The sequence below is a fragment of the Panthera pardus genome, unplaced genomic scaffold (genome assembly GCF_024362965.1).
Source record: "Panthera pardus isolate Hobbes unplaced genomic scaffold, ASM2436296v1 HiC_scaffold_11, whole genome shotgun sequence".
Lineage (NCBI taxonomy): Eukaryota > Metazoa > Chordata > Mammalia > Carnivora > Felidae > Panthera > Panthera pardus.
Window position 1 is genome coordinate 15,518,620 of NW_026526666.1, and position 18,761 is coordinate 15,537,380.

General features: G+C 41.8%; 1 protein-coding gene across 12 annotated transcripts in view; it reads right to left on the reverse strand.

The window, feature by feature from the left end:
• Window positions 1-455: 455 nt before the first annotated feature.
• NTNG1 (netrin G1) overlaps window positions 456-18,761 on the reverse strand; it is a 333,701-nt gene continuing 315,395 nt past the window's right edge. For all 12 annotated transcript variants that reach the window (XM_019457677.2, XM_019457687.2, XM_019457683.2 and 9 more), the window contains one exon: window positions 456-2,267. In XM_019457677.2, the coding sequence (XP_019313222.1) occupies window positions 2,038-2,267 (230 nt within the window). In that variant the 3' untranslated portion in view covers window positions 456-2,037. The remainder of the gene's footprint in view (window positions 2,268-18,761) is intronic.

Below are 18,761 nucleotides of genomic sequence, written 5' to 3' on the forward strand. Positions count from 1 at the left end.
GGGGTGGCAGGCAGCACAGGCATTACCTGTTTACCTTTTATTGCCTTTTTTGAATTGGCTTTTCTGGGAACAAAACCAGTAAGACATGATGTTCCTTCATCTAGTTTCTACCCAGGTTATCAGAAGACACCCCCCTCCCCGCCCCATGGTAGGGTAAAGAATTCAGACTAGAAGCCGCTTCCAACGTAACACTATCATGGATTATTGCTCTGCCGAGTCAGGTAGGACTTGGTTGTCCTTAAGACTCTGGCTTGGGCTGAAAATTGTTTTTGATTCCAGGAGATGCTGCTGCTAACACGCTTGTAACCTGTAGGACAACAGTGTGCCGGGAACGGAACACACACTCTTTGAGCCACTGTGAAAGTTTTCGAAGGTTCTCCCGCACCCACCTCCCCTTGCTGCCTTGCACAGTAATTGGCCTGATAAAAGGCAGAAACAATTTATTACACCTCGGGTGGTACTTAAAACAAACTTTATTCTCAGGAACAGCAGTCATGTCTACTTGCTGCTGTATATTTTGATATTTCCTCTAAATACTAAGTCTGAAGATATTCAAATTGCTAATCACTCAAATTCCCTGCGAATTTCCTGGTTCTCCAGGTTTTCTCTCATGATACTCCATGTAAACACTGTATTTGCAAAGATACATAGATCAGCATCCCTAGAGTCACACGATCACATCAATCTGTGAAAATAGCATGACTTAAAAAATCAAAGTCTCTTAGTACTCTGCCAACAGGCTTTGGCATAATCTTGGCAATCATTTAGACTTTTTTTTTTTTTTTTTGCTGTTATAATTTTTTCCCAAGTGGAAATAGTCTCATGTTTTGCAGAAGTTGTCCAAGCTAGTGAACATCAATCCATCTTCCTGGGTACTAAATTCATCAGCTGAATGTATTCAGTCCACAGAGAAACCAGTAAAGTGAGTGTGGAACTGCTCGCTGGCTGCTCCATTCATCTTAAGAAATTGCAATACAAATTCCTGAAATCATTTACGCAGGAATTTTTATTCTTTAAATCTTCCAGTGTTAAAGCAACAAGAAAACACTTAGAATGTCCTTTGGTGGAATCTTATTACACTTGTTATTATATGTAAACTGATATTCTTTGATGCCAGCACGTTCGTTGCCCTTACAGAGAGATCTCTGCACAATGAAACAAAACAGAACCGAAGAGGACAAAATAAAATGTCAGTCTTTGCTGATTCGAATTAGATACATCAACAGATTGTCTGGTAACACAAATTGGCAAGAATACAAAAAATCTACATATTACAGTATTTCAAGAAAAATAACTTCATTTGAATACAAAAGGATAGATACACTTTCTTTTTTTTTTTTTTTTTTTTTTTTTCTTTTTTTCCTATAGCCACTCTTGGACAGTGGATGTGTGCTTGCACTGGGATAACTCAGTGCTGCTAAGATATACAGGGTATGACTGGCTTGAGCTTTTGGAGGGGGTTGTTACACATGTGCATTACTAACATCAGACAAAGAAATCTTTCAACCAACAAGGGTTACAGAGCAACGTTCACTAAAGCACAGGTTGGAAGGGGTTCAGGGACTGAAGCAGGCCAATATGGCAGCTTGTAACAGATTTCCTTATACCCACAGTGCACTGCCAGCAAAGAATGCTTCTATTTGGTTGGTCCACACACCGGGCCAGTGGTGCTGGGGCACCCCGCGGGCGAGTAGCGAATGTTTTTAGGTTGCTTGATTTGTTTGTTGTCCTTCCTGTTTCAGGGGCTGTCACAGCCTTTCCGATCGGCAATAATGCTCTGCAGCTGGCAATGTGATTTGCGGTGATGGTATCAACAGCTGCCAATTCCTCTGGAGTCAGAAAGTAACAGTCTTGACTCGGGATGTGCTGTCCACGGCTGATAAATATGGCTTAGTTCAGTTAGGCCTTCTTAGTTTGTACACGGTGTTTGAGTGGGGTGTCTGAGTGTGTGTTTCCTATGTTAGCAGCGAATGCTCGCGTTGCGTTGGCTCCCCCTCCCGGGCGGGCACGCGCTCCGGCCGGTGGCTGGTGGCCCATCTAGAACAGCAGGGGGCTGGCTGTGCCCAGCAGCGCGGCCAGCAGCAGCAGCGCCGGGGAGCCGGGAGGGGGCGCCCCCTGGCCCGAGTCGGAGCCGCAGCTGCCCGCCTCCTCGCACCGCAGCTTCTCGCACAGGATGCCCGTGTACGCGGCCGGACACAGGCAGCGCACGTTGTTGTGGCACGTCCCTCCGTTCTGGCAGTGCAGGAGCTCGTTGTCGCAGACATTCGCTGCAGAACGAGGGGTGGGGGTGGGGCGGGGCGCGGGGAGGAGAAGCAGAATCAATTTAAGTTCATCTAGTACATCGTGTTTTTCAGCTTAAAAAAATCTCTATCGATCTTGTGCTTCCCCCCTCCCCTCCACAAACTAAGCATGTGACTCCAGTTTCCAAACGAATGTAGTCCGCTGCCTTTTTTTTTTTTTTTTAAATTATCATATTTGTCCTTTTCGTATAGATTTTTGCTGCTATCCTGGATGGTATCATTGTCCATTTCAGGCTATCGAATACGAAGGAATGTAATACTCCTGGTTTGGCAGTATCTTCTCTTCATAGAACTGGGACCTGTTGTGACCTCCCGGGTTTTTAAAGAGCGAGTGCCCCGTACAAGAATGCAGAGTTTTAAAGCCAGGTGAATGGAAGTTAAAATGCAAAGCAGTATTGCTGAAATGACCAAGAACCTCTAAGGGGTGGGCCATTCTCCCTGCAGGTGATTCCAGCCACTGCATGCAGGAAGACCGAGCCAACAGGGAAGCAAGAGGGGAGAGGGGACCGGTCAGGGGACAGGCAGCATGCTCCAGGCAGGCGGGCAGCCAGATCAGAAGAGAGAAAGTGGTTTTGTGGGAGGAGAGGGAGGACGAGCGGTCATATTTACCCCTGACAGCCCTATTAGGATATTCATCGCCATATAAATATGGGAAATAGAGTCCAAGGTTACCTTGATTTCCCCGAATAGTAAAAAATGCGGTGATGAAACCCTGATTACCAAAATTTCACTCTGTCCATCAATTAATAGAATCCGTTTGAATAAATCAAGCAAGCAATTCCAGATACTGCAATTCATTCATGGTCCCTGTCATGTAATTTTCATCTCTAATAATTACTTATTTCAAAGTTCTGGTTATCCTCATTAATTCCATGTCTCCTATTCTTTTAGATAATCAAGGTTTCACTGATTTAGCAGAATGTTAAATAGGACCCAGGGAAATTAAAATAATAACAAAGAGTAAAAGCCAAGAACACTTCCCAGCAACATATGCTGCTTAAGCACTTAATATATAGAACCACTCTGGAGTTGGGGGTAGGGGCAGAGCAGAAAAAATAGATTCTTATAAATTATAACATTTTTCATTTTTAAAAAATGTCATGGTCAAATTTCCCCAGGGGTACCAGGTGAATTAAACACAGACACACACATACACACACACACACACACACACACGCACGCACACACACACTTAATATTACTATCAAATGCAAAGTATTAAAAAAAAAAAACCTCCCAAGTAGTAATTCAATAGAGAATGTTGCTTGTCCATTAATCATGTTCAGCAGTCATGTCACCTTCAAAAGAAGCTTCTTACACACAAATGTGCTAATGCCCTGTGTGCAAATGAGCTGAGGAATGATGGTAGCGGACACTCACAGAGTTCATAACAAAGTGCCCTAAACAAGGCCTTCTTTTACCTTCTTCCACAGTAACTCTTTGGCAACCTCTAAGGCAGCTGCATCACTCACTGGTATAATTTTCAAATGTACCCACATTTGCTGTCTGTAAATGTCAGAAGTGACTATTAAGGCCTACCAAATCCTTGAGGCTCAAAATATTGATATACACGGTAGTGTCTCAGGGGTTCTAATGATTATTTAAGCTACCTCTCATTGGGTGGTAGAAATCTTGAATATTAGACCCAAATGATGGTATTTTATGTGTCATGGTTAAAAAAATGCCAAGATCTGTGGCTGCGAGGCAAAATCTACAAGGGTAGAATGGTTACACCCATGGTCAGAGATGGTTGTTGTTAATTTGAGAAGCATACCTAGGTTTTCAGGATTTTGTTTTGCTTACACTTCAGGAAATATCTGTTTAATTGGGGCAACATGGAATAAACAGATCCAAATAACTGTTTCCATTTAAAGTTAAAGATTCTCAGCATTTCTTGTTCCAGGCAGCAGATTGCTGAATGGGATATTTCCTTTCATTTGGGCACTGGAGGTAGGGAAATATCTGTTCCATCAATATCGATAATTGCTTGCCTTGAATAATTGAGAAGAAATCAATAGTTAATTAAATATTGCTCCCCTTAAAAAAAAAAAGCTATTTTTCTTCTTGGACTTGAATGTAAATCAGTTGAACAGAGGTTTCTTTCTTTATTTCTTTTTTTTCTTTTTTCAAGAAGCTGGTGATTAAGTTCAGATTCAATACCTTTCCTACATTTAAATAATCTGCTAGTTGATGTTGGGAAGTGTGAGAAATTCAATAAATATGCAAGGAAGAGATGTAACCCAGGATTCATAATACCGTGAATTGGGGATATCTATTTTTCTGTAGGAGGTAAACAGAAAAGAAATCAAACCTAGAATATATTTCATCACTTTACAATTCACTATAAGACATTTTACATTTAGTCTCCCGATTGTGCTATTCAACAAACACAGAACTTCAGCGTATGAACAGCACTTTGTTGGAGTCATGTGCTAGAAGCACGTCTAAACCTAACTACAGATCTTACCTGCTCTTCATACATCTATTCTCCAACTTCATGTCTTTTTGAACCAAATTTGTGATGCTTAACGAATAAACTAGGTGGTTAACAAATATCACTGAGCTCTTCTTCAGCATATGAAGCCTTGTACTGAACACCATGCAAAAGTTTTAAAAAAATATTATAAAGCGTGAACTCTGCTCTTATGGAGTTCAAGTCTGGTTGGGAAGATAAAATATGTACAAGAAGTGATCTAATATTAATTTCATTGACATGCCTTTATTGATTCCATCCATCTCAGCCAACATCTGTTGTGTGCCAGGCACCCTGCTCCGTTCTATGGTTGTAACTCTACCTGCCCTAAAGAAGTTCACAGTTTGGCAGAAAACAAATAAAATGAACATACACAAGTAACTGTGAGACCAAAGAAGACTAGAAAGGAAATATTTGCAAAATGCTAGTGGAAATAATTATTTGGGGGAAAATTAGAGAAGATTAGAAAGGAGATTGTATTTAAACAATGGTGTACTCCAGGCAGATATTGGTTGGAAGAGCATTATGGATGGGGAAGCTGTATGAGTATGGATAAGGAGACAGGGAAGTGCAGAGTGCTGGTCATTAAGCAATTGTCTCTCAACTCTAAACCCACCCTTCCTTCTCCAAATTGTCTCCTGGCTTCCACCAACAGGGGGCACTAGAGGCACTGGAGAAGGTGAAGAGATTTCCCTTTTCCCATTTGATGGCTCTTCCTAACATTGTTGCCCCACCATGGCCCTTCATCCCAATAGCAGCATTTGGTCCCAGTGCATAGCTTTACTCAGAACCAGCTTTATCTCACCCTTAGAAGGTCCCTGCACCAACCCAGCAGCATTCCTTCCCTAGAGGTTTGAGCTTAGCTCCAAGGGGCCCTTGCCCATGTTGCAGAGGTACTAGGAGCAGCCAGGCATTACATCTCCTCAGAGATGCACGTCCCATGTCTGTGCGGTCTCCCCCTATACTTCTAGTTTCTAATAACCCATCCCCTTGCCTGTAAGCCCTCTGCCTGGGAGTGGTGCTGCTCCCTGCTTACACAGTTACTATCTCTGAGTGACTTCAGGGGCTCTCATTTCTAAATTCCAAAACACCTGTTTAATGATTTCCTTTGATAAATTCTGTCAAAATGCCTAGTGTGGTTTCAGTTTCCTGACAGGAGCCTGAGTGAGAGATGCATGGGACACGCTAGTGAATGGTGAGTGGACTGCAGTGGCTGGAATGTTGGATGTGCACAGGGAAAATGGAGACTAGAAAGGTAGGTTGTGGCCTGATGACTGTGTAAGCTCTACATAACACACAACACAGCGTTTAAATAACAGGCAATGGGGAGCCATCAAAGACCTATGACCAGGGCAGGGTTTTAAGGGGGAAATAGACAGATGAGGCTTGGCCAGAGAAAGGACAGACTGGAGGCTGACCTTTGCATGGAGCCAGCCATGCAACCCAGATGCTTCAGTACAATGGGCTTGGTCTGGTTAGAGCACTGGGGAGAGAGAAGGGGAAGATTTGGACATAGGTGATTTGAAATGGGTAATTTTCAGTATTTGGATGCATTATAATGTAATTTATTAAGAAATGTAGACTGGAGGAAGACTTTGGTCAGGGATGAAAATGCACTTTTCTTGGACCTATTGACTCTGAGGGGTCTGTAGGCTCTTCTTTAGGGGTCTTGTTATTAGTTGGAAAAATTAATTAACCATTCAGGAGGTGGGTCATCTTGGAGATACAGGTTTGGAGCAGGAGTGATGGTGGTCATCACCAAGACCTGATCTTGGTGGAATACACAGCAAGGAGAAATGAAGGAACCAGTTGGAAAACTGAAGAATATCAGCATTTAGGTCATAGGAAGAGAATGAAAGATCATGAAGCGTTCTGAGAAGAAAAGATGTCAACAAAATGCAGTGATCATATGAGGGTATAAAATTAAGCCTAGAAGTTTTCCTGCTGTGGTTGACTCTGTCTAGGGATAAACAGACTGGCAGAGTATGAGAGGAAGGGCACTTTGAGTTGGGTGAAAGAAATTTAAAAATAAGCATTTGATTCTTGATTGAATCTGGTAAGAAGGGATTTCAGAATAATTTAAAAAAGGATTGAAGAAATTTAAAGAGCTAACATTTCACCGAGGTCTTTGGTTGTCAGTCTAAAGCAGTGGTTTTCCACAGTGGATGACATTGTCTCCCTGCAGACACTTGACGATGTCTACAGATGTTTGGCTGTCACATCTCAGGGCCCGCTACCGGACAGAGGCCAGAGAGGCTGCTAAATATCCCTCAATGCACAGGACAGCCCCCACAACAAAGAATCTCTCTTCAATTAACGCTGATGGTAACATGATGAATTTCTGAATGGGGGTGTCAGCCAGGCAATGAGGAGGAGTTGTCTTTACACATACTGGGCAAAGGAGAATGAAGATGTCTTGGTGATTCTAGGTCACAGAGGATTTTGAGTTTGTAGGTGTGCAGCTCGGGAGTTAGAGGCAACTATAAGTACTTGAAGTTGAAATGTAAGAGTGGATTATCCTTGGAGGGGAGTAAATACAGAAGCTTGGGATCTAAGACAGACCCTTGAGTGCTGTACATAATTAAAGAGTAGGAGAGAGGAACCAAAATCAGCCTTGTCATGTAATTTGTTCTACTTTGCCCTGTTAGAAACAGTAAAATCAGAGCTTGAGGAGACTCCAGAAACTAGGCAAGTTCTAGATGAGGAAACCAAATGCAATTTAGGGAAGAACTAGAGCTAAATCAGGTCTCTTGATTTGCAGATTACTGCTCTTTACATAGAATAGAACATTCAGGAGAAAAGCAGTAAATGGTGGTGTACAGTGTGCACCCTGTGCTCCTCAAGACAATATAATTCACCTCTGTAATCCTCAGTAGGTTGTCACTTGTATTGACCTTCATATTGTATTGTCGGCTGTTCTGCTGTCAGACCACACTGTGCCTAGGTTGAGGTGTTTGTTGACAGGATCGAATCTCACATCTTCTAGACTTCTACCGCATTCTAGGAGAGCCCCAAATACCAATCAGCTCAGACATAAATATAACCAAAAATAGCAGAGGTCTGGTTTGGGAACAGCAAATATGCTGCATATGCTGCCATTTCCTCTTCCTCCATGGAGAAGACATAGCTACTTATCCATGGCACTCTCTTGCATCACACTTCCGGATTTCTTGCAACATAAGGTTTCAGGCATCCACCACCAGCTGATAGAACTGGCATGAGGATGAACAGCCATTTACAGTCCTGTCATCATCGCCATCTTGTCTGGCATGTCACTGCAGATTAAAAATCCAACCGGGGAGTTTTTGCAGTTATCACTTCCTTTACTTGGTGCCCTTCTGTGTGGATTTGTCCTTATTTTGGGAAGTATTTACATTAAACATGTTCTGATTTTTTCCTTACCGCTATTGATAATCTAAGAGTGTGTGACCTCGGTAAACAGGGAAGGTTTGTTTTTCAATCCCTTTTCCAACACTTGATCCAGTATTGGATGCAAATTGCTATTTGTTAGACACCATTGTTTTTATTATGATACCTTTTATTATGATATCCTTAAATACTGGATAAGCTAATCCTTCTTTGGTAATAGTTTGGCCATATTCTGAAGGATAATTTTACAATTGATAAAAATAATTCATGTATGGTGTGTCCAATATCACACCATATAATCTATAACCCCCTGACATTTCAATATCAGGAATGCTTTCAAGTAGAGTGACCCAAATGATCTGTGGCCCTTGATAGAAAGGTTACAATATTAATGTTAGACCCGAACAGTTACACGGCTAAAAGATGAAGTGTGGAATCCTGGTGGAAAGTTTGTGGTTGGCAAGGTGTTATAATAGCTCTGATCACACCTTCAGTAAGCAAGCTACAATGGTAGATAAATAGGCTTCCACAATTGCTATGAGTTTCTAAGAACACTCAGAATTTTCAAAGTGAAAAAACAGGAATGCGCAGCATTTCTTCCTCCCTTTTTTGCTACTTATTTTTTTTCTAGCTTGAATAATGAGTCACTGGGATGTAGTTAACTATTCAATTTTTTTAAGTTTTTTGTTGTTGTTGTTGTTGTTGTTGTTGTTTTTTTTGAGAAAGAGGGGGCAGGGGAGGGGTGGAGAGAGAGGGGCAGGCAGAGGATCTGAATTGGGCTCTGTGCTGACAGCAGAAAGCAATGCAGGGCTCAAACTCACAAACCGCGAGATCATGACCTGAGCCAAAGTTGGATGCTTAACTCACTGAGCCACCCAGGCACCCCCAAATTATTCAATTCTTTAACTTTTTTGTAGGTTCCTTGTCATACACATTTCCTATTCCCCAACTGCAATCTCTTGTCAAAATGTGCATTATGAGAGTTTGATTCCTTTTCCCTCTATTAGTCCTTTCTGGAAGGAATGGAAAAGCAGACATAGAGAAGGATCCCTATGCTCAAAATGGGCACCAGCCAGAACTTAATGCTGCTGCTTGCTCTAGTCTTCTTTTCTTTTCTGACCTGAAGGGTCACTTATTCCCGTTATGGTCATGATGATCCATTACATTACAAAAGGGAAGTTTTCTTTTCTCTGTTTGGGTCTTGTTCAAAGCTATACATTTAGGTTCACCCTGTCAGTGAGTTGCTATGCTTGAGCAATGCTGGGTCTGTATTTATAGACTTGAAAGTTTCTCTTTTTGGCTTTGTCTCAGGCACTTCAAGGGATCGATGCAATGCGTTGCCATGACAGCCTTCCTTGATGGTTGTATTAATAAAGTGACCTCTACCTTCACCACCTGAAACAAGCCCAGGATTGCCGAGGGAAAGATGTTCCAAATTGTTCCCGTCCTTTTCAAAGAAACGTCAAAGAGTGAATAACCTCTACCAAACAGGCTAATAACAAAGGCATGTGTGAAACATTCAATTCTGATTTAGACATTTGAGATTTTGTGGCAGGGAGATGAAGAGCTATGATTATGACCCATTTATTCAGCCTTGGTGGCTGTTATACTAACTTGTGAGCTGGGAGCTATAAAACTGAACCTACAGGTTAGCTCCTGGGGTATAGAAAAAACTTTGCAGACCATGGTCTAATGGGCTTTTTTTGAATTCTGGGTACTCTAACTGCATTTCCCTCCATCTCTTCTCACTTGTGTCTGGCTATGACTGGTAGATGTATGGTGGAGAAAACATTAAGAGGCATGAAACATGAGTTTTGGGTCTGACTAGCCATAATTATGCTGTGAGGCTTTGGACATATCATGAAGCCACTTAGTGACATCCACCCATCCATCCATCCATCCATCCATCCACCCATCCATCCACACATCCATCCATCCATCCATCCACACATCCATCCACACATCCATCCATCCACACATCCATCCAACCATCCATCCATCCATCCATCCATCCATCCATCCATCCATCCATCCATCATCCCACCAGTCACTGTTCTCGACGATGGGCACATAGCGGGAGCCAGGTGGACAATGCAGCTGCTTCTGGGGAGCTTACATTCTGATGACAGCTACAGAGTTAGGGGAAGAGTTTGACATAGGTATTTCTAAAGTTCTCTTGAACTTTATGATTTGCATGCATATTATCATGGTAAGCCTATTGTCTGAAAAGGCAAAAAGTGAGGAATTCCTCTTCTTTTTGATGAAATACGTGATGATTGTTGGACGTCTCCAGTATTAGTCCTGGTGATGACTCAGGTGGCTTTTTTTGCTTGACTGGTTTTGCTTGTCAGTCTTGTCTAGTGCAGGAATAATTTTTCTCCTGACTTGTACTATAAGCATGAGATGGTATGAAGAGAATGAGGCAAAGAGAACTTGTGATTCAAGACTGGTCTCTGTAGTTAATGGGCTGCGTGAATTGGGGAAATCATTTAACCTCTTTGTGGCTCTCTTTCTTCATTTCTGAAGCAAGAGTAATAACGCTTGTCCTGTTCACCCACCTCACAGTTGTTGGGACCCTCAAGATAAGTTATGTGGAGGTGGTTTAAAAAAATATAAAACATAACCTAAGTATACTTTGTTAATGTTCAGTACCTTTCCAATCCCTTCCAAGTGTTAGAAGCCTGGGTTGAAGAGTGAGCTGTTGCTCCTGTCTCTGCCAGATGAGGATTTCATCACTACCTATTCAATTCAAGGCACTGAAGTGAAAATGGAAGCAAATGTCCTCCCTCAAAGATGCATCTATGTGTCCCCTGTGGGGTCAAATGTGCAGTCCTTGAATATTTATTTATATCCAACTGTTGTGTACTCCACAACAGTTCTGTGAGTTGGCTTGGGTGCACAGTTCCCGTCTGTTCAAAGGTGACTTGTGTACTCACAATGTACCTTCTCGGGTACTGATCAGAGTACAGAAGGTGTGTTTTCAGGGGAACAGGGAGGGTACCACCCCACAGCCCACCTTTAGCCTCTGCTTTGGTGAGGCAGGGATAGATACAGATGCAAACCAGGAGCTAGACTGCAACGTGGGGGCCATCCATTGGAAACATTTTTGCCTTCCTGCTATCAGCCTACCCTGTGTGCTGCATCTCTATCCATCTGGGGACAGTGGTGCTGGTGGCAAAATGCCCATGTGACAGCATCCAGTCTACTTGGTTTCGGTGTAATGAGGCCAAGGAGCAGAGCTGAAGGGGCCGTCGGGAACAATGTGGGAGCTGTCAGCTGGGTGCTCAGACATGTGTGGGTAATGAAGTACAGCAGGTTCTGACATCAGAGAGAAGCCGTTCTATTCATATTCATCTAATCTCAAGGCACTGATTATGGGAGTGACACTTGCTCTTGTCCAGTTCAAGGAAACACTGCTCAAAACATCATAAAAACAGCCACGTTCATTTTGAAGGAGCCTATGTTTGCAGCTTGCAGCAACACAGCCAGCGTGAGAGAAATCACAGATGACTCCAATGCAGGAGCGAGAGGCGCTGCCCAAACACCCCCCAAGTTTTCAGCTTCTGCAACCACCCCCTCCAAAAAAACCCCTCCGCTGATGTTGAGAAAGAATTAATTCACTGAGAATCCCACAAGCCAAAGGCTGGGTATCTTTTCCCAAAGCGATCACTAATGATGTATTGAAATCCTATTTAGGTCAACACCTTCAGACAGAGACACAGGCAAGGTGCTCAAAAGACCGTGCTGAGAAATCACACAGTTTCTCATCTGGTATCAGAAAACACACTTGTCTAGTTTAATAAAAAGGTGCAGCCTCTACTCTTTTGCCCGAGGTGAAAGATGGCTCCTGTTGGGAGGCTTAGTCACACACGATGCAACACACATCAGGGTCTAAACCACCATTTCAAAGGGCATGACGCTATGTCAGGAGGAAAAGCAGCACAAATGTTTATCCAGCATGATCTCCATAAGCACAGACATACACCCCTACACGTGCCCTATGTAATACAGACCTTAGAAGAAGTACTAGAACAAACTGTACCAAAATGCGACCAGTGTTTATCTCTGGCTGGTGGGAGTATGGGTGATTTTAGTAATTTTAATTTTCATCTTTAGACTTTTCACTTTTTGCAAAATGTCTAGAATATATAGTCCTTTGAAAGTATTAAAAATGTTAATAAAAGGAGCTATTGTTACTTGAGAACATAAAAGGCATCTTTTACAGAGATGATAAAGGTGATTCATGTAAGAAATGATCCGTGTGACCAAATTTTGCCACATTTCAGTATTTGTGCTATTCATATATATTTCTAGTCAAACTGCTGGTTATCTTAAATGTCTCCAAAAATTATCTCGGAGTATGTTAACTAACTGGGATTTAAATAAAAAGTTGAAACTACAAAAACAAATTATCTCATAAAAGAAAAAAGAGTTCCTACACAGTCCCACAATCCTAAGAAGGCCGCAAATGTTTTCACTCATGTGTGGAATTTGAGAAACTTAACGGAAGACCATGAGAGGAGGGAAGGGGAAAAAATAGTTTCAAAAGGGAGGCAAACCATAAGAGACTCTTAAATACAGAGAACAAACTGAGGGTTGATGGGGGGAAGGGGAAAATAGGAGATGGGCGTTGAGGAGGGTACTTGTTGGGATGAGCACTGGGTGTTGTATGTAAGCGATGAATCATGGGAATCTACCCTGAAAACAAGAGCACACTGTATACACTGTATGGTAGATAACTTGACAATAAATTATATTAAAAAAAAAAATAAGGCCCCAAGCACTGAGATTCCTTGCCTTGCCAAAGACTAAACAGTGCCAGGTATGGATGGAAGCTGTAGAACCCTTGGGGTTAAAGGGATCTGTAGCCTGAGGGCCTGCTCACTGCTAACTGGTGCAGATGATATGAAATGCATGGGCATTCTTGTATTGGCAGATCACAGTGATGACTGTAACTGAATTCTCTACTACCATCCCAGTATAGGGGCTCAGAGTCCAGCTTAACTGCCCTGGAAGAAAACATATTTCATGTGCCTTGAACCTGTGGGAGACACTTATGGGCTCCCCTCGTATGTGTCTGCACCACATCTAACATGCTCACTGTGGTTATAAGTCAGTAATGGGCACTGTCCCTGGCACCAAACTGATGCCCGATAAATTATTTACTGAACATGTAAATACAATGTGTCTTTTGTTCTCTGCCTTTTTCTGAACAGTGGGCATATATCTATTTTAGTAGACAGACAAGTAGATTGGTAGATAGATATTGATACACATGCATATAAAGCTTATTGGCTGGAATGGGAAGTGGAGGTAACTTTCCCTTAATGGCCTCATTTTGTTTCTGGGCAGTAGGAGGTAAGACTAGCTCCTGAGCTCAAGGAGACAGAGAGAGGTAAAGCGAGACATTGAAGGTAGGGCTGGAATATTTGGTAGGGAGTAGGACAGGGAAGTAAGACAGGAAGCTAACAGGGGACACCTGGCAAAAGTGCTGAGCAGCTTTGACATTCCAGCTCAGCCTGCATACCATGACTGGTCAGACCTTTCCTGCTTTCCTGATGGAGAACACTAGAAGGAAAGGCATGGTGACTTATTTGGGGTTTCTTCCTTCGATGATACAGTTTATGCCTGGGGAAGGGATGGAGGGAGGTGAAGAAGCAAGAGTGGCCACCTGAGCTCAGTCATCAGAAGCACCCCCCTTCAATTTTCATTAGGCAAAATGTATTGGCCCTTAGTATCATCTTGGCATGTGAGTAACCCAAAGGTGGAAAAGACATGGCCCTGAAGGAAATTAGTGGCTTTCCATTTTTTTTTTTTTTTTATAATTTTGTTTTAATGTTTATTTATTTTTGAGAGAGAGAGACAGAGTGCGAGCAGGGGAGGGTCCGAGAGAGAGGGAAACACAGAATCTGAAGCAGGCTCCAGGCTCTGAGCTGTCAGCACAGAGCCCAAGGCCGGGCTCGAACTCTCGAACCGTGAGATCATGACCTGAGCTGAAGTCAGACGCCCAACCGACTGAACCACCCAGGCGCCCCTCTTTTTGTTTTGTTTTGTTTTGTTTTGTTTTGATTGGAAGGTGACTAGACAAATTCGGAACATAGGCTAAAAAAACATCCAGATGGAACTGTTCTATGTGGAACTAGGATGGAGGTGATACACCATCACAGGCATATGGAAGAATGCAGGTAAAAGGATTTGGTGTTCTTTGAAATGATGAGGGAATTGTGAAAGACAATCCATATAGCCTCATTCCATGCTGAAGGCAAATCTGTAAAACAGTCCACATTCTGAGGAGAAGGTAGAGCAATACTACAGTAGGCCTTTGATATTTGGCATTAAGAATCCAAGTTATCTGCGACTGAGAGGAGATAATTGTGTCATTAATTCACATGCATGTTTTTTTTTTTTTTTTGAGACAGAATTTCAATGCCTTTGAGCACTGTGTAAAGCTAAAATATAATTTGAGGTTCCTGTTTGTCAAGCTATAGCTAAATGACTCCTTAGAGACTTAATTTTTCCTATATATATTTGGCAGGAGTGTTCTAAATATGGTCTAAGCCCTCTTAGGATTTTTAAACAGCAGGGATATTTAAGTATGAAAAATAGCTACTGAAATCACACAGCAGTAACTTTTCTTAATGATTTTTTTTTTTTTCCCTGAGAATCACTGTAATTCACTCTTGTCTGTTGTGGCCTTGCTGTCACCATAACCACCTCCTGACAATGTCGAACGAAGTCTTGGGAGGTGATTTTATAATTGGATGAAGCAAAGCCATTTCCCTGTTAATGCCAGTGTCAAAGCAAAATGAATTGGTGTCAATAAATTCAAGGTGAGGAAAACAACATTATGGAATCAAGAGAATGTGCAGAATGATGACAGGAGTCATTTAGGGATGCCAAGCTCCAAGTAAAAATGACTGCTAATTTTCAAAAATGTACTTGCTACTGCATCAGGGACCAAACATTTAAGTGTCCTAAAGTACATTAACAAGGTTCCAAACAGACAAGGGGTTACAATTATAGATGGGTCATAAGCATATCTTTTCAATAAAGTCATTGGTGACCCATTGCAGTTCACATTGTCCTTTCCCATTGATAAAGTCCCGAGACATCCAAAATTTGAACTGCAAAATTTAGTGTTTAACTGTTTACTTTGGTTTTGTCCAAAAGCCTACGTTCGAATACTGACATCACCACTCATGGCTGAATTTCTGAGCCTCTATTTTTTCATCTGTAACAGAAGCCATCTCATAGGGCTGTTGTGAGCATGAGAGATCATTCAGCTCAATGATTATTATTAAGAGTTTTGTAAGTGTGGGCTCTGTTCAAAGTCCTGCAATAAAAACATAGACTGGGAAAGCCACAGGAATGGTGTTTATTTTTGTAGGTCAATGTATTCCTTGGATAATGTAACTTCACATGGGGTATGTTCTTGTGTCTTCTAGTTCACTTTAATCATTAATAATTTCTAGCTTCTGGGGCACCTGGGTGGCTCAGTTGGTGAAGCATCTGACTTTGGCTCAGGTCATGATCTCACAGTTTGTGAGTTGGAGCCCCTCCTCGGGCTCTGTGCTGACAGCTCAGAGCCTGGAGCCTGCTTCAGATTCTCTGTCTTCCTCTCTCTCTGCCTCTCCCCTGATTGTGCTCTGCCTCTCTCTCAAAAATAAATAAACATTAAACAATATTTGAATAAAAAAATTGTTTCTATCTTCTTTGGGGCTTAATAAATACCTGTCGATTAAAAAAAAATCATCTTTCCCACCTACAGTTCCTTACACAGAAAAAACAACTGCTTACCCATTGAAAAGAAGATCTATTTGCTCATTTTTCTTTAATGAAGAGAAAGAGGGACAAAGCGTGTTCTGAGGAAAATGTTTTGGTAAGACAGGAAAGCTAGACTAGCTCATAAGTAATTTAAATAATTCTGTGCAACGTAACTTTTACCAAACCTAAACTTCAAACATGATGCAGAAGGTAAAGTTACTCAGTTCTTTCTTAACATCCAAGGGAATCTTTTCTTAATAGGTTAATAAAAAGGTGTAGGGATGAAAACAATCCAGAGTGGATGATTTGAAAAGGGGAAATAAAGTCATTGCAGGTATAGAGAAGGACATTTTAAGTCTTCTAAGAAAAGCATAGATGTGTCTCAGGAGAGAGGTGAGCTAGTCAGCCCGAAATCAAGAGGCTAGCAAGCAACATGTGTGAGCTGTGCCTTCTGGGGCTTTCAGATTCAGAGGCAGAAAGAAAAAAAAATGTAGGAATTGGTTTGGATACAGTTGGGAGGCTGTGAACATTATTTAAAACAGTGAAAAGATGTTAGCCCTCCTCTTTGAAGCAGACTAAGGCATACCCAAAGTTAGATTAAGCAGGAATGAATATGATTTGGGTGGGCTGGTTAAAGAGAAATCACACAAGAGCCTTTGAAATATACCTTGTTCTTTTTTTTTAAGTTTTTTCTTTTTATGTTTATTTATTTATATTGAGAGAGAGAGAGAAAGAGAGAGAGAGAGAGAGAGAGAGAGAGAGAGAGAGAGAGAGAGAGAGAGAAAGCGCATGAGCGGGGTAGAGGCAGAGAGAAAGAATCCCAAGCAGACTCTGCACAGCCAACCTGGAGCCTAATACGGGGTTGAAACTCACGAACCATGAAATCATGACCTGAACTGAAATCAAGAGTTGGACGCTTAACCGGCTGAGCCACCCAGGTGCTCTGAAAATATCTTGTTCTAACACGTTTCATTTTCTTGGACATTTATTATTCTTTTTTTGAATATACCATAATTTTATATTAATAATGACTTATTCTAGACTATCAACGGGATTTTGACTGTTTTGTTCCTCAATGCATGTGTGATGCCTAGAACCATGCCTAGTACCCGACTGTATTCAGTGGATGCCTGAGTATTCTCAAGTGAATGAATACATGAATTTCATAGAAAAAAGTCATATATCATATCCATTCCTCCCTTTCTACTTCTAACCTACCTTCCCACTGTGTCTATTCTCTCTCCCCAAATCAAATGCGCAGAAGTGCTATGGCCAGATTGAACTCACAGAGCTTACATGATACCCCTCGCTCACTGGGTAATGTTGTAGTCAGAATCCTTCACAATGTGCTGAGAATCTCCCTATCGTCTGTTTTTACTCCCCAACATAAACTTTCCAATGTTGGCTAATCTACTTACTGTCCTAAACACATACATATGCACAAGACAAACAAAAATAAATTATAATTAAGATACCTTTGCATATGTCACTTTGCCAAATAATTCCACTGGCCTGGCAGGATAGCTATTATTATTATTATTATTATTATTATTATTATTATTATTTCCATTTTATGGGAGATGCGTGGATTTTACCCAAGCCCTACCAGCAACCCAGCAGCAGAGGCAGGACTAGAACTTAGGCCTCTCTGGCCCCAAGCACCATTGGTCCATTCTGACCTCCTGTTCCTTGGCTGCCACATGCTGGCCCCTGAGTCAGAGCCTCTACTCCTGGTGTGTCCTTCCCTAAACTCGCACCCATCCTTAAAAAGCCAGTTCATGGACAACCCCACCATGAAGATTTCTGCCTCAGCCTTCAGACACCAGCCCTGCCTTTGATGCCTAAGATCTAGATCTAGACATAGATCTAACTCTAACTGTAGATAGAGTTTGAACAGCCTGGATTTAAACCTTGGTTCCACCAAATACTTGCTGGATGCTCTTATGAAGTCGCTCAACTAATCTTTGTTTTATTCACAACAGGGAGCTAATTTAATACCCGGTATCCACTTCATAGGACTGTTATATACGTATTAAAGGAGTTAATACATATAAGGCAGCCACCACAGTGCCTGACACACAGAAAGTCCTTCAGTAAATGCCAAGGTTTATTTGACTCTTCAAAACTTACAACGAACACCCCGTTTCCACATGCATTTCTTGTCTCCTCCGTGAAAACACATGCAATTTGAGGGTAGGGCATTGTCTTGTAGCTCTTTTCTTTGTCTGCACTGAGCAGCATGGGGTGCTTTGCACAGAGTGGAAGTCTAAACATTATTTCTTGAGGGCAGTGAACATCTCTTATCTTTGTATCCTAAGCACCTATTCTACTGCCTGGCACATAACAGGAGATTCTTCTTGGTGTGGTTTTTTTTTTTTTTTTCCCCCTTCTCAAGCAATTCTGCATTCCTAAGATCATGTGAGAGTTAAATCACTCTTGAGAATATAACTGAAAATAATCTGGTTTCATTACTGACTCCAAATAGTAGTTTCAGCAATGTTCCTTTCCTCTGTAGTTTTTAATACCTTTTGTTTCTGTTTCTTTTAATTCTTTGGAGTGAAAGCAGCAAAGACAGGGGGGCAGGGAAGGAGAGAGGGAAGGGTGATGCAGGGTTGGGTTGATCTGGAGGGAATACCACACCAGAGATGTGGTGCTGGCCCTCCTTGGGGTGGGGGTGGAAGGTCTCCAGCTCTCCTTGTTTGGGAGTATGTATTGCATTTAAAGTTTAAAGCCTTCCAAAATCTTAAATTAAAACTCTAGCTCAGCTTTAGCCTCTATCCTGGCTATTTTATTCCAAGGATGAGAAGGATGAATACGTTACATGTACTCCCTATAAAAAAAAGTGCAGAAGGGCA